Here is a 17,365-nt window from a genome sequence, read left to right as displayed (position 1 = left end):
TAAGCTGAATCAAATTAATCTTATGAGTCCTTTGAACTATTGTTAAACTTACTTAAAACAGCTTGTGTAACTTATAAAATTAAATTAAATAAATTCCAGCAAAAATACCGTATTTACATTTACAGAACCATTCATTTTGCTATATATGTATTTACAGTATTGTATGTGTATAATTACTGTAAAATAGACAGTACATTTCACTATGTGACTTTAAAATACAGTAACAAAATACTAGTGATGGTGAAATGAAGCTTTCTGAACCAGTGAAGCGCTCGACTCAATTGTATCGGAAAAAGGTTCGTTACTCGAAGCTTTCTAAATCAGAGCTCGATGAGGACCTCTTCTGGTGAAAGTGTGGGAAAGCACTGTGTTGCCATAATGTCAAATGTGCACAACTGACCAACTCATTCATGTAGTAATACAACAACAGCAATATAAACAAATTACTCAATTACTGTAGTTTTTACACAAGATATATTGAGTTACACCACTGATGACTGTAGTAAAATCCAAGGTATTCAAAAGTTTATCATAATACAACTAGTCCTGTTCCAAGCGGGGATCGAACGAGCAATTCCTGCATGGAAGGCGAAAGCTCTAGGAGGAGGCTATGTGAGTAATAGTTCATGTCTTCACTCGCCAGCTGGTCTCTGTTAAACACAATACTACGATATGCGGTGGTTTACTTTAAAGATAGTTGTAAAAAATACGCTAATACACTTTAGTATGGTTCAAAACCTTTTTACTATAAATTACTATTGTATTTTAGTTTAATTACTGGTGCAGTGCTTTGAAACAGTACAAATGTATGTAATCGACGCCTAATCTCTCGCTATACACTTTACTATGAGGGTGTTTAAACCTTTGAATCAAAATTCGAAGCAGTCACCTGGGTATAGGCAAAAATGAAGCTTCGGACGTCACTGATCACGTGATGATGGCAAAACGAATCAAGCTCCGGTACACTGCTTCACTGCGAGATGTATCGTTTTTTTGATACATGCTTCAAAGCCTCGGCGCACAACGTCACATCACTACAAAATACAGTTCTTATTACAGTTGAATATTGTTAAATTTATAGAATTTGTAACTGGGCAAATAACATATAACACTGTTCTAGTGTTTTTTTTATATATAATATTATTAAAATATTAAAAATAAGGCAAAAACAGAAATTTTTTTTTTCAAAATTGTACAGTAAACTGCCATATTTTATTAATTAATTAGAGAAAACCATTGAAATTAGTCATTTGTTTTTACGGTAGTTACTTTAGTGCAAGTAACTCCAAAGTAATACAAGAGTAATGCAACACATTACAAATCTAAAACAGTAATAATGTAAAACAACAGATTACTTTTAAATAACGGTAACAAGCTGTGTTTCTCAACTCTGTTCCTGAAGGCACACCAACACTACATATATTAGATGTCTCCCTTGTCTGACCCATTAAGTTCAGGTTTTGGAGTCTCTTCTAATGTTCTGATGAGATGATTCAGGTGTGTTTGATTAGGGAGAGGTTGAAAATGTGTGCTGCTGGTGTGCCTTCAGGAACAAGGTTGGGAAACACTGCTCTAATGCATTGGAAGTAACTTTGCACAACACTGAGTATGGATTACACAACTGTTATATGAAGTAAACGAAGTGGAAAACAGTGAAATCGCTTGTCATGAACTAAATACATCATCCGTTATTTTTAGCATCAGTAACAAAAAGTCCACTGAATCTGCAGGATATGAAGGTAGGATGCATATTTTGGGTGTAACTTTTTAAAGTGAGTATTCACTGACCGTAAACAAATGAAGTTGAATCATTTCAGTGAATCATTTTGCTTAATTTAGTCATTTCTAAAGCTCAGCAGAAGCACTTCCTCTAAAAGATGCTATAAACCTCAACCTGAGCACAAGATCGACCTCACAGACCTTCAGCGAGAGCTCAGAATGAAGACGCTGCTGCTTTCCCTTCTCTGTAAGTGGATTTCTGCTCATTATCAGTGTGATTCAGTCTTGATCGGATGATCTGAATGGTGTGTTTCTTGTGTATGTGCAGGTTTCCTGGTGTGGAATCAACACACTGAAGCTTTGACTGATCAACAGGTGACTTTAGGAGAGACTGTGACTTTAGCTTGTGAGTTTAAATGTAAAGCTGCTATATGGTTTGTGATAAAACCGTCAGCTCGTCCGATGATGATCATGAGGACTTTTGGAACCCAAGAGGCTGATTACTACGATGAAAAACTGCGCAGCAAATATTCAGAGGGAAGCAGAAGCCACTTAATAATCAACGATGTCAGTGCTGATGATTGGGGCGAATATTACTGTATTAAAGCAGGCTTCGCTCTAAACATCGGTGATGGCATCAGACTACACACCTCTGGTAAATTGATTATTATATGTCAATATATTTATCTATTTTTGATCTATTTTAAAATCATAACTGTGTGTGTTTCTTATTATTTTCAGAAGTCTGAGGTAAAGTTCAACTGGTGTGACAGAAGAATTGAGTGAACCAGACTTTACTTCTATTCAGAACGAAAAATATGAATTAGTGACATGCTGAGAGATTGATTATGTTTTCTGCAGATGATTAGACTTGTGTGTGTGATCTGCTTAAACATATGAAATAATGATGCTCAAGGAATTTAAAAAAGATTTTGCCAATTTCTAATGCAAAATTTTGAAATAAATCATTTCAATACTCACGTCTTTTTTGCATTTCTAGTTTTTTTAATGGGACCTTGCTGAAGAATTTCAGTCATTTAAGAAGAAAATCTTACTGATCAGTTCTTCTGAATTATATTTACAGCTATACAATTGACATCTGGAAAGATTCATGACAAAACAAACACACAACAACAAAAAACAAACAGGGGAAAACTAAATGAGAAATTAATAAGCAAAACAATAAATTATAATAACTAAATAAAATTTAAAGGATGTTATCCATTCATTCATTCATTCATTCATTCATTCATTCATTCATTCATTCATTTTCTGCCGCTTTTTCGGGGCCGGGTCGTAGGGGCAGCAGTCTTAGAAGAGAACCCCAGACTTCACTCTCCCCACACACTTCCTCCAGCTTCTCTGGGGGGATCCCGAGGCCAGCCGAGAGACATAGTCCCTCCAGCGTGTCTCGGTCTTCCCCGAAGCCTCCTCCCGGTGGGACATGCTTGGAACACCTCCCTAGGTAGGCGTCCAGGAGACATCCGAAACAGATGCCCGAGCCACCTCAGCTGTCTTCTCTCGATGTGGCTCGACTCCGAGCTCCTCCCGGGTGTCAGTGCTCCTCACCCTATCCACAAGAGTGCGTCTGCCACCCTTCGAAGGAAACTAATTTCGGCCGCTTGTAAGCGAGATCTTGTCCTTTCGGTCATGACCCAAAGCTCATTGCATTTTATCATATATTTGCTATTTAATTCCTTTGATACATTTATTTACTCTGAACATTTTAAAATGTATAAAGTAGTCCATGTTATAAATGATGTATCTGTGCACTTCATTATTTAGTTAAAAATTCATTTGCCTACATAATCTTTAATCAAATACCTCGGGGAAGAGGACAAAGTGCATGAGGGGCCCGCATGACACCCAATCCAACCACAACAGCTATCAGTCCATTAGGGTGGGACCATCGGTCATTTTGGTTTATATTTTGGACGGGGCCATCAGACCTTTAGGTGGGACCAGCAATCTGTTATGAAAGTGACATCAGTCCTTTAAGGCAGGACCATCAGACCTATAGGTTGGGACCATCAGACCATTAAATGACCATCAGTCATTTAAGATGTGGCCATCAGACCATTTGGGCGAGACCAGCAATCCATTAGGGTGGTGACATCAGTCTTTTGGGGCAGGTCCAGGGGCGTCGCTAGTGGGGGGCAAAGGGGACAGAGTGCATGGGGCCCTGAAAATTTAGGGGCCTTGCAATGGCAAGCAGAAGAGCCCGTATGACACCACATCCAACCACAACTGAACTGCTATAACTCTATTAGGGCAGGACCATCAGTCATTTAGGGCCGGGCCATCAGACCTTTAGGGCGGGACCATTAGTCACATAGGATGGGCCATCAGACCTTTAGGGTGGGAACATCAGTTATTTAAGGTGGGGCTATCAGTCCATTAGGGCAGTAGCATCTGTCATTTAGGGTGGGGCAATCAGACCTTTAGGGCGGGGCTATCAGTTTATTAGGGCGGGACCATCAGACTTTTAGGATGGGGCTGTTAGTCTAAGTACAGTATGCCAGTAACCAGTCTGACGCATTCGCATTTGTATGAATGGAAGTCTATGGGGATAAAAGTGCAGTGTGACCGCAGTTTTAGGGTGAGACAATCAGGCCTTTAGGGTGGGATTATCAGTCCATTAGGGTGGGACCAACAGACCATTAGGGCAGGGACATCAGAGCTTTAGGGCGGAGCTATCAGTTTATTATGGCAGGACCATTTGACCATTAGAGTGAGAACAACAGTCATTTAGGGCGGGGCCATCAGACTTTTAGGGTGGGGCTATTAGTTAATTAGGGTGAGGCCATCAGACCCTTAGGGCAGGACTATCTGTCTATTAGGGCTGGACCAACAGACCATTAGGGCGGGACCAACAGACCATTAGGGTGGTGACTTCAGTTCTTTAGGCCAAGATCATCAGTCATTTAGGGCAGGGCCATCAGATATTTAGGGCGGGACCATCAGTCATTTAGGGCAGGGTAATCAGCGCATGTGTGTTTATTCAGCTCCGCCCAGCCCTTTAATGCAATCAATGATGTAAATACGAGTAAACAAGATGGTGGGAAGTTAGCAAGGTCATAAATAATTGGACTGGAGTGCAGCCTATGTCTGTAAAATTTATTTTCCCGTTCTTGTCATCATCGGGCATCTGAAAACATTCCGTCTTTGTGGACAGTATTTCTCCTTCCACAACTGAGTGCAAACTGGCATTCAAATCTTCCTCCATTTTGTTAGCAATGGCCATCTTCCAACATCACAATCAGTTCCCAAACAACAAAATCCTACACTGTCCTATATTTTTTTTCATTGCTATTGGTTGTCAGGATAGAGTATAACTTAACTTCCATTTCACACTGATTTAAAAGTAACCAGCTTTAGGTCAGAATCATGATAATACTGTATGTTGTGGTCAAATAATCTCTTCCAGTGGTCACTAGACTGTCAATGGTAAAAACACCATTCTTTGTCACACTTAAAATTCATAGGTCAAAGCTTCAGCAACAAAAAAATCGAATACCATCAGAAGCCTATTTGAAGCAAACATCAGGCGATCTGTCCGCATGTAGGCGTTTCATATATATTATTTGGTAGTATTTGAAGATAGTTGCGTTCTGTCATTGGGTTTCGAGGAGGATCGCAGGTGCTGTTGATCTGAATGGACAAGTTTCTTCTGAGATGCTCAGGAACCATATAAGGTCTCTAAAGAATAATTAATGACAAATTACAAAGCTGGCTCTTTATGTATGAAATTAATTATTATTTAAATGTTGCTCAGATTCAACATTTACAAAGGCTGTAAAAAATACAGAATCTTTATTGAAATAGAGAAAAAGATTTCTTACCCGATGGTTATTCTCATACATATGACTTGTCCTAGAAAATTTATGCTTCTTCATTAATAAACCTAAAATAAAAATAATCTCTATGAGGGAATGATGCACACAAAGAAAGCCCCGCCCCTACTCAAAATTCAATTCAATAGCGCTTTTCAGCATTATTATTGTTCCAAAGCAGCTTTACAGTGGTCATTACATTACAGTCAAAATTAGACATGTTGTGGAGTTGTGTAAAAGGTTGCCACTACACTCTAAAATAAATCCTTTTCTACCCAAATGTTGGGTTGAGGCATTTGGGTAATTTTTGGGGGTTAAGTTTTGAGTCTTTTTGGGTAGTGCTATGTAACCCAAACCTGGGTTATTTGCTGGGTAATGATTGCTAAGAGTGTAAACAATGCAACCCTAGAAACCACACAGACACATGAACCCATCTGTGTGTGTGTGTGTGTGTGTGTGTGTGTTTAAATGCAGTGTTTTCAATGCATTTAAATAAATTAGTTATGACAAAGAGCTTAGAATGACCAAGAGGTGACATTCTAGTGCAAATTAGGAAACAGCCACTAGGCGGCCATTTTGGAATGAAAACTCCAACGAAACAACAGCATAATATAAGTCTGTAAAATAAACTATTAAAAGTGCTGATGATTGTAATAGTAAGTGTTGTATTGTCATCTTTCAGGCTGTAGGCTCAGCTTTAATAAGCTTTTTAAATAAATAAATAAAAAACAAAGCAGCTGCTTGACATCGCGACAGCAATAGGAGCCAATCGACGGCCGATCACTTTCACTCCAAAATGGCGGAATCCGGGGCTGTTGCAGGGTGCTGCTGTTGCAATGTAATGCTCTATTGAGTGTTGTCTCTTGGTCATTCTAAGTAGAGATCTGCGCGGGACTAAATTTTGAATCCCGCTCCCGCCCGCCAGGTTTTAGCCGGAACCCGACCGCTCCCGCTTATATTAAGCACTTGATGTCCCGCTGCCCGACCCGCCCAGTTTTCTATCCGCAGCGCCTGATCCCGCTAAAGAGCGGGGGGAGAACAAAACCGAAAATCACCCAGTTATACAGTCCAGACAGCCTATAACAAGCTGTCTGTATAAACACACACACGCACAGCACCAAGCACACACACACAGACAAAGCTTTCTCTCTCATTCGCGCGCGCGTGCCCTCTAACACACACTCATAAGCACCAAGCACAAACGCGCGCACACACACACACACACACACACACACACACACGCACACACACGCACACACACACACACACACACACACACACACACACACACACATACACACACACACTCTCACTCACTCACTCACTCACTCACTCACTCACTCACTCACTCACTCTCTCATTCGCGCGAGCGCATACATACACACACTGCAACAAACAAGCTAAACACAGCATCGCGCTATTTCATTTACACACATACATACACGTGCTCACTCGGGAGTCGGGAGCGATATTGCTAGACAGCCCGCTCCCGTCCCAAATTAAACCCGTTACTGACCGCTCCCGTGTTTTATTCGGAAATTTATACCCGCGCCGTAGAAATCTGGTTGGGTCCCGTGGCGCCCGCGGGACAGCCGCGGAAATGCAGACCTCTAATTCTAAGCTCTTTAGTTATGTTGTTTATCATGTGGTTAATGATTTTAAAAGAAAATAAAAAAATGACATCTGAAAATATAACCTACTTATTAAATCAAATTAACCTATTATTAAAGTAAAAAATTATTGGATAGAAAAATACAACCCATTTGTGGGGTTAAAATTAATAACCCATTTACTTGAGGTAATTTTACCTAATTTGGGTAGTTTTACCCCTGTGTTTTTAGAGTTTAAATAGACATAATTAACCTGCAGTTATATATGATATAACAGAATAATGACTTTCCAAAACAGATCATATTCACATGCACTAGTAATACATGTTCAGTGTTTATGTATTAAGTGTTTGTTGTCCTCAAAGATCTTGAATATACTCCATTCAATGTAGAAGTTCATCAACATACTGAAATAAGCCTTACATCTCAGCAAATTACTGTTCATACAGACTTTAATATCTTATTTATGTAATGATTTATAATAATAATAATTCTTTACATTTATATAGCGCTTTTCAGGACACTCAAAGCACTTGAGGGGAATCTCCTCATCCACCACCAGTGTACAGCATCCACCTGGATGTCATGAAGGCAGCCATTTTACGCCAGACCGCACACACCAGCTGATTGGTGGAGAGAAGACAGAATGATGAAGCCAGTTATAATATAGAGATGGTTGGGAGTCCAGAATGCTGGGGTTAAATTCTGGCAACCTGCTCTTTTTCAAGGGACATTGTGGGAATTTTAATGACCACAGAGTCAGGACCTTGATTTAACATCTCATCTGAAAGACGGCGCTCACTGACAGTATTAAGTACCCATCATTATACTGGGGCATTAGGACCCACACAGATCACAGGTTGAGAGCCCCCTGTTGACCACTTCCGACAGTAACCTAGCTTTCCCAAGTGGCCTCCCATCCTGTACTGACCGGCCACAGCCCTGCTTAGCTTCAGTGGGCGACCATGTGAGAGTTGCAGAGTTCTAGCTGCCGACTTATTTTACATGTAACATGTTATGAATACATTTTAAAACATCAGTATGTGTCCTTTTTTCCACTCACCAATTATTGCAACAAACATCACAGCAACTAAACAGGCAAGAATGACCAATACAATCTGATTACTGGATAGATCTTGTGGCTCATTGTCATCTTTGGGGACTCCTGTGTTTTAAATACAAAAACAACATGCAGTTTTGTGTCACATAAGATGAAAAAATAGTATTGGTATATATAGATGAAAATATATAACATAAAAGTCCCATAAAAATGCTTTGAAATGTTCATTTTTATGAAGAGAGGGTGAGACATAGTGTAGCCCCTCCCCTTTTTAAAAAACAGCCGACAGCGTTTTGTTTTATCACCGCTCTGCCAGTGAGAGTTAAGATCAAGCGCAAATGAAAAGCAAATGAGAAGTGTCTTGAAGTGGGCGTGGCATGTCAGATAGTAAAAATGAAATGAAAAATGATAGAAAAAAAATGGAGTCATTTAGACGGAAGTGACATTTCTTAACCAGTTAAACTCTGCTGCTATTTGGGGATTTCCGCCTGGATTTTGCCTACCCAAATTTAAAAGCTTCCCAAATCCACATGCAGAGGTGTAAAAGCAAAAATTTGGTTTTATTTTAAAGAAAACCCTTTGAATTTTCATAAAACACTATTGAAAGTGTTTAAAATAACTGTATATGTTGTCTGTGTTATAATCAACACCTAAAAAAAGAGGTGCTTTTTGTATATATATATATATATATTTTTTTATAAACTCAAATTTGAAAGTGTACCTTTTAGGTTCTGTGTGGTCTAGCTTGCTGTAATTAATTTTGGTGGTTCCTGCACATGTCTGTAATCATAGGAAAAACGAAAAATGTCTCCACCATAATCTATGCAAAAGTTATTGTATTTCAACTAATGAGAGGTGCTACACAAGCCACAGGGATCCATCATTGTTTTCATATTTCACTATTCTTTTGTTTGATCAAACATAATTCAATGTGTTTGGACCACATCAGACATATAAAAGGATTACTTATGCACATCACCTCAAAAACAGAGGAGAATGGCCCTGAAGCGCACAGCATAAGGTAAGAGATGACAGCTGTCTGTGCCATCTGGGGCTGCTTAGTGATCATAAATGTATTGTTTTCACTTCTGCGCCGTGGAAACAGCGTGATTCATTCGGCAACGGTTTGATATGTGAATATAATTCAGTAAAAAGAATGCTAGAACTGTATGAGCACCGGCAAGTGCTTTCATTTGAGCTATAACTTGTACATGTGTGATATGAAAAATATGAAAATGAACCAATGTAAAATACCCAGCTCAGGTATCCAAAATACTGTGTATTTAAGTGTAAATAACTTTTATACAGTAGAATAAAAATCAAAGTGATGCATATGTGCATAAAATATATACTACATTTCAAACGAAACCACTTAAGTGGGTCTGATGCAATGCTAGCCCTTTAAATCTTAAAGCGAAATTTGATGACGTCACGGACACGGTACCGTGGAGTTCAACTGGTTAAGATAAGCCTTACGTGTTTATATCAGTTTTATATCTTCTAAACGTGGATTTTGTCACTGTATTGGTGCGCACTATAGCTTAAAGATATCCTAATAATGAACAATAGTGATACTCACATCTAAAAAAACGTGTAAAGTTGAGGTGTACAATTAGGTATGAACTCAGGAACCATGAGCGTTAAAAACGAATCTATGAGTACTGTGAACTTACTCCATTTAAGCTGAGGGAATTAGATATTTAATTGACTCATTATCTTAAACACTGAGTTCAAAACTCTTTTCAAATGAGTAGAATAAACTTTCAGTCAATTTTGAGTTAACTACACTCATGTCATTTGATATAGTTGACTGTTGGGTTTTACAGTGTACAAAAAACAATGAAAATCTACACTCAAAGAGTGCTCCTTGTTCAAGCTATTTATTTAATATGAGCCGAATCAACACAATTCCTGAGATTTGTGTTCAATTTAAGTTTTGTGTTCAATTTGTAAAAACAATTTCGTTAACTTAATCAATATGTGTTGAGACAACATGAAGGAATTGTGTGGAACCCAGCATTTTTGACAGTGTAGACCTCAGTAGTATTTTGGTTAAACACTTACCAGCGGTGTGTAGTCTGATACCATCGTTGACAACTAGACTCCAACCAGGTTGTACACAGTAATAATCGCCCAAATCATCAGCACTGACATCGTTGATTATTAGGTGGCTTCTGCTTCCCTCTGAATATTTGCTGCGCAGTTTTTCATCATAATATTCAGCATCTTCAGTTCCAAAAGTCCTCATGATCATCATCGGACGAGCTGACGGTTTAATCACAAACCAAACAACAGCTTTTAATCTAAACTCACAGGCTACAGTCACAGTCTCTCCTAAAGTCACCTGTTGATCAGTCAAAGCTTCAGTGTGTTGATTCCACACCAGAAAACCTGCACAAACACAAGAAACACACCATTCAGATCATCTGATCTAGACTGAATCACACTCAATAACACTGATAATGAGCAGAAATCCACTTACAGAGGAGGGAAAGCAGCAGCGTCTTCATTCTGAGCTCTCGCTGAAGGTCTGTAAGGTTTGATCTTCACAGCATCTCTAATAGAGGAAGTGTTTATGCTGAGCTTCAGAAAAAGTGCAAAATATCAGATGATATCATGTTCAACTCATACTGAGCTCATTAGGGTTTTTTTTTTTTTTTTTTTTACTAAAAGTGTTGCAACGTTTTAAAAATGTTATGCCCAAATATGCATACAAACATTCACTTCCTGAAAAGAAAATGTGTGCTAAAGGTCACACATTTAGTTTGTTTCTCTGAAACCCAAAAAAGCATAAGGAGAAGCACATGAATATGTATTTTGCTTTGGAAACGGGAGTATGAAGCACTCAAAAAATGATGTTTGCAGTTTGTTCAATTTACTTATTTAAAATGAGCTGATTCCATACAAATCTTGAGTTTTTTGGGGCAACTTAATTGTTTTATGTTTAACTAAAAAGTGAACTTAATTTTAATAAAGTTGCCTCAACATAAATCCATTGTGTGGAACCCAGCATTTGTTACCGTGTGTGCGTTTGCAACATATCCTGCAGATTCAGATTTGATTTGATTTATTTATTTTCGAACATAAAATATCCCTGACAAAAAAAATACATTTCAACATGGTCGAAAATAGAGTGGGTTGAAGCACAAGCTTATTATTTTCCCATCCCATTACCACATACATCATTTGTCTTTTACTTAAACTTATTTCTTCTTTTACTTATCTCTGCTTTTTACATGAGACATACTTTATCCGTTTGGCATCTTTGACAAATTATATGTTTGATTTCTTTTGTACCTTTACAGTTTGTAACATAGACCAAATAAATAAATACATAGTACTGCAAATAGCCATTAATTAAAATGTCATCATACCATTCTCGTTTTATTCCTTTTCAATCACCTTCATCATTATCATTATTATCCTGACATTGTTTGAGAGTCTGATCTAGACTGTTCCATAATTTCACACCACAGTTGCAGACAGACCCCAGATAGCATACGAATGTGGGCCACTTTAGGCAGTTATGTGGCACTGGTGGTCTTCCTTCTGCCCAGACAAAATGAATGTGAGCCTGAAGTGGCCCACCTTTACAATGGCAAAGGGGGGCCAAAGATTCAAATTTATATATGGGCCATTTAAGGGCAAATTTTTGGCACTTATGGCAAAATATAATCTGAATGTGAGCCCAATGTGGCCCGTGTGAAAAATGATCAATTTGGCCCAAATGATGGAGAACAAATGTGGGCCACAGTTGGCAAAAATGTGGCATAGTCATTTAAGGGTAATCTGGGTCTAAACCTAAAGTGGGTCACACGTGTAAGTGCAAATGAGGCCCAGTTATCTAAAGAAAAATGTGGGCCACCTTTGGCAAATATTTGGCACAGTAAGCTCTGGCTAATGTGGCTGTAAGCCTAAAGTGGCCCAGAGAAAATATTGAAAATGTGGCCCAGTTATTTTAAAACATATGTGAGCCACTTTTGGCAAATATTCGGCACAATAAGCTCTGGCTAATGTAGCCGTTAGCTTATAGTGGCCCAGAGAAGATATGGAAAATATGGCCCAGTTATCCTAAAACATATGTGGGCCACTTTTGGCGAATATTCGGCATAGTAAGCGATATCTAATGTAGATTTGAGCCTATAGCGACCCAGAGAAGATATGGCAAATGGGGCCCATTTATCCTAAAACAAATGTGGGCCAGTTTTGGCAAATATTTGGCACAGTTTGCTCTGGCTAATGTGGCTATGAGCCTGAAGCGGCCCAGAGGAGATATGGCAAATGTGGCCCAGTTATCTTAAAACATATGTGGACTACATTGACTAAAGCCACCATCATGGAGAAAAGTGTTTGCTTTAGTTGGGCTCATAGCTCTGAACCTCTTCATATAAATTTTCTTTTGGGCTGCTGTAACTTTTAAGAACTTTGCATGAAAAGTTTATTTATTACAGCAAACAGGCCAAGTAAAAAATAAATAAAATTAAGTGAGGCACAACCTGTGATCAAATAATATAATTCACTGCTGATTACCAATTTTTAACCCATTATTAAAAGTAACAGGTCAGATATGGGCCAGAATAAAAGCAAGCTGTGGCCCAGAATAGGGTCAGTTCTGGTTCATTTGGTTGAATTCTGGCTAATACGTGGTATTGCTTTAGCTTATTTGTGGCCCAGATCTGACAAACAGGAGTGGACCGCCCAAGAGCCATCATTCCATTTAGTATGTGGTCCAGATAAGTGTCTGGTGTGGGCCGGATCTGGGCCAGAAGGAAAGCAAATTGTGGCCCAGAATAGGGTCAGTTCTGAGTCATTTGGTTGAATTCTGGCTGATATGGGATTTTTGCAATGGCTTATTTGTGGCCCAGATCTGGCAAACAGGAGCGGACTGCCCATGTGCCATCATTCCATGCGTTTTTTTGGGCCGGATGTACACTGTTAAAAATTGTCCCGTTAAAAAACAGTAAAATACTGGCAGCTGCAGTTGCCAGCAATGTACTGTTATTTTACAGTATATTGCTGTAAAAATACATGAACTACATTGATTTACACAATACTCAAGGGAACTCATTTTGTTTACTGAAAGCAACTGCCTCAAATTGGTCAACTGCTGAATGAGTTTATGAAGTAATGTGCTATATATGCTTAGAAGTATACTTATAATGATAACTTATTTTAGTTAATTAGAAAAGTTCGGTTTAACTCTAATGTCTTATTATTCACAACAGCACACATACATGTAAATCTGGAATCACCAGAGAGATTCTGACTGCATCAGCCACTAAACAGCCGCTATCTTTAAATAAAGAAACATGCAGAATACCTGTCACCGGCTCGGTCCCAGCTATTCCCTTCACTAACCAGCAGAGGTCATCATCACCGGACTATTGACATTACGTCATCCATCTACACTGATTTCAGACACACCTGACGCACATCTTCAATCACATTCCACACACATATAAGCAGCACTCTCACGCTGCTTCAGTGCGAAGTCTTGTTTTGCCCTGCAGACATCTCTGAGCGTTTTCCCTGACTCTGATTACTTCTTGTTGCCAACCCGGACTGTTTATTGACCCTGTATTTATATTGCCGCCTGCCCTGAACTATTGCCTGCCTTTGGACTCTGATTCTCTGCTGCCAGCCCCGATCCCAGCCTGTTAACCGATGCCGATTTCTAGTCACCTGTCTGCGACACCGTACTCTACTGCTATACACTTGAGTATATACTTCTTCTTGTTATATCTCATTTATACAATAAACGTACTGCACATGGATCCATCTTTGTCTGAGCATTCGTTACAATACCATCAGCAGTTCATTGTTCATCTTTAACTCATACACTGGCTCTACTCTCCTCCACAACGGTGACAGACAGAAGAAATTAGCTTCAGGTTTTACAGTAAAATACTGTTTTTTCCTTGATTTAACAGTAATCTACTGGCAGCTGTGGTTGCCAGCAATATACTGTTTTTTTACAGTCTACTTTAGTTGTGTAAATTAACAGTATATTACTGTTAAAATACATTTTTACACTGTGTTTTTACCTCTCACACCTTTAACCCTTTAAACCCCAGAGCATATACTTCAGTTTTAATTGAAGTGTCCACACTACTGAGTGTTCAAGAAACATGTAGCAAAGCTGAAGTAAATTCATTAATTAACTGACTAATTAAATGATAATTGAGGATTAACAATGAACAAATGAAGAAATACTGAAGGGAAAAAACAAGAACAGAACATACAAAACTACAACTTTAGTCACAGCTTTATAATGAAATAACCTGAAGAACAACAAATGATTAAATTATTTAAATGATCAGCGGATGATTAAACAACTCTACAAACATCATCACCAGCTACACTTATTACTTAATACATGTATTTTTGTATAACATTTACTAAAGTTCTTCTTGAGAAAAAGTTAAAGTTTTACGTCACCATCATGGAGAACAGAGTTTGCTTTAGTTGGGCTCTTAGCCCTGTTATTATTAACATTTATATATCATGGCTGCTGCAATTTTTAAGAACTTTGTTTGAAAAGCTCCTTTGTTGTGGCAAGCCAGCCAAAAACCTAAATAAGATCTGGTGATGTTCATGTTGCTATTAAATGGCAGAGTCTGTTCTCATTTCGTATAATAAAATTTACTGCCCTATTCAATGTTAAATCTATTGTTTTACATTATATGTCTATATATATATGGCAATGATTTCTGGAAGTTTCTAAGAATATCTTGGACAATAACACTGCTCTATGGTGTCAATCACACTCAAAGAGACATCAATAATCAGCATATGAACCTCAATAATGGTGAAAACAAATTTAACAAAATTAACAGTTTAACTCACAAACAGGCAACTGAAAGTCTAAACATAAACAACAGCAGAATCAAACACAAATAAAGAAAACTGTTAGACCATTATACAACATTTATTTATACCGCAATGCATGCTGGGATATTTGTACAGTGCCACTCCCAGCATGCATTGCAGCATGAAACATTTGAGATGTTACCATTGTTGAGATACGAGGTCAGATTCATGAGGTCTGAGTGTGTATTTGTCATAACTGAACTGTTTTTGTATGTTATTTCTTAACTGTTAAGTAATTACGGAGGTATCTCTTCTGTTTCCACTTCTCATTAATTAAATTAATACCTGCAACTAAGCATAAAATCTATTGAATGTGGCCCTTCTTCCAGATTTATAACAAAACATTTATCAGAACTAATTTCAGATAAATAGATTTCACTATTTATTGACTTCCCAACTTTATTGCTATAGTACAATCATTTTGTAAACTCTGTATTCAAGCAGATGGAAAGTCTTCTTCAATGAGTTCAAGGGTGAAGACCCCAACTAAACCAGCCCCTCACTCCATTACGGTGACACAAAAAACACCTTAATTTTTGTTGGATCTCAATGAGAATAGTATGGAAGTCAAATCAGTCAGTAATAAGTGTGTGTCTGCTGTTGTTTGTGGAGTTGTTTAATGATCCTCTGCTGAGACTGAAGCTGTTTTATTTTATTTTATTTAATGCTGTAACTCAAGTCACTGTTTGTGTTTCTTGTTTCTCTTTCCTTCAGTAATTGTGATTATTAACAGCAGGTGTTCATCAGTGTCTGAATTCACTCATTAGTGTTCATTAAAACTGTCAGGTGAACTATATTAGTTAACTAGTGTATGAAATAGTGAACAAGGACACAAAGCGTGATTTCAAACACAGACTTCAAAACATCAAATCTGAACTCTGTTAGCTCACAGTTTTCTGCAGTTGGTTACTTTCTCGAAAACAAAAATGTTACCCAGAAAGCACTGTTTTTAACAGAATATTACTGTTTTAGTGAAAAAACATTATTTTACCGTAGAATCTGACTGTTTTTTAACAGCAATTTTTTACAGTGTAAGTGTCTGGTGTGGGTTGGATTTGAGCCACATGAATTTTGCTAGCTGGGACATACGCAAACCTTTTAAAGTTGTCCTTGTTTTCAACCTCCTAAAATTGAGTTATTCTCTCAGATTATATCCCCCTTGTCTTTCTTCAAAAAACTTTGCATTTTCTGCATTTTGGAAGTAATTTATTCTTAGATTTAAACATAAATTGTGCTTTTTAAATTTAACCAAATCATTGAACAAGTATCTTCAATTTACAAAAATAAAGGATTTGTATGCTCCAAATACATAGAGGTAAAGTTAGTTTTATATTCCCACATTCATTAATTTAGAAGTCTCTATATTGTTTACCATGTTACTTTGAATATTCGATCGGAATTAGCATGCAAGTATGACTTGAAAACAACATCAACACTGTTTATTTAACTGTGAACAATGTTGTACTTTGATAGTCATTGAGTGCTAATATGATTTTGCTATTTAGAGTTTGCAAATAATACTTAAAATAAATTATATTTTTAAGGGGAAACTCCGAATGTGTGAATATAAAACCAACTTTACCTCTATTCCAAATACCCCACATTTTCTTTCAGTCTAATTACTTGTTTCGGCATTTTACATACAGATCGTAAATTAGATTTGTATGTATTCCCCTAAATTTCAATACAATGCCTCATATATGGCAACATAAGTGTGTTATATAATATATACATTGATTTACTGTCCAGGATAAATCTTGCTTAAAACACTATTGCTTTTACTCATTTTGATCTCACATTATTTATTTGTGTAAATTTCCTGTTAAAGATGGTTAAAAATAATCTTCCAGTCACACTTGCTTTCTATACATAACAGTTCCAAACAAAGAGATATATGAGAAACAAATACAAATTTGATTTTTATTTAAAATATAAATCTAGGGGGAAACCGTGTCAGAAGGACACAATTTACAAAGATCATATGATATTAAAACTAAACAAATCTATTTTAATAGAATTTAAATAGTAAATTACTACTGTAAAAAAGAAATGAGTTGAGTTTACTTAGAAAACCTGTGGGAACTGATTACCTCAGAATTTTCAAGTAAACCAGTACATAATTTCTGATTTGAACAAGCTACTATAACTTAGTTCAGGTAACTTTTTTTATTTGTAAAGACTACCTAAAACTTGAGTACAGCCAACTCAGTATAACAAGTTCAGCTGACTTACAGGTCTAAGTTAGGCTTAATACGGATAACTCAAATAAAACA

The 17,365-nt window shown here is 37.5% G+C and overlaps 1 protein-coding gene across 1 annotated transcript; it reads right to left on the bottom strand.

Annotated features, from left to right (window-relative positions):
• Nucleotides 1-4,822: 4,822 nt before the first annotated feature.
• LOC100148254 (uncharacterized) lies at nt 4,823-10,756 on the bottom strand. The gene is made up of 5 exons (XM_087304014.1): nt 10,705-10,756; nt 10,287-10,613; nt 8,226-8,327; nt 5,562-5,623; nt 4,823-5,418 (listed from the first exon to the last, which is right to left on the bottom strand). The coding sequence occupies exons 1-5, from the start codon at nt 10,730-10,732 to the stop codon at nt 5,263-5,265; spliced, it is 675 nt and encodes a 224-aa protein (XP_087160140.1). The 5' UTR covers nt 10,733-10,756; the 3' UTR covers nt 4,823-5,262.
• Nucleotides 10,757-17,365: the final 6,609 nt, after the last annotated feature.

Source organism: Danio rerio, chromosome 22, assembly GCF_052040795.2.
Source record: "Danio rerio strain M-AB ecotype USA chromosome 22, GRCz13ab, whole genome shotgun sequence".
Classification (NCBI taxonomy): Eukaryota; Metazoa; Chordata; class Actinopteri; order Cypriniformes; family Danionidae; genus Danio; species Danio rerio.
Note: the sequence above shows the minus strand (reverse complement) of the source record. Positions and strands in the feature narration are given on the sequence as shown.

Excerpts from the sequence above, each read along its gene's own strand:
- LOC100148254 (XM_087304014.1), bottom strand. The coding sequence starts at position 10,732 with ATGAAGACGCTGCTGCTTTCCCTCCTCT. Across the intron at positions 10,614-10,704 it reads GCTGCTGCTTTCCCTCCTCT|GTTTTCTGGTGTGGAATCAA; the intron begins GTAAGTGGATTT and ends GTGTTTGTGCAG. Across the intron at positions 8,328-10,286 it reads TATCAGACTACACACCGCTG|GAGTCCCCAAAGATGACAAT; the intron begins GTAAGTGTTTAA and ends TTTAAAACACAG.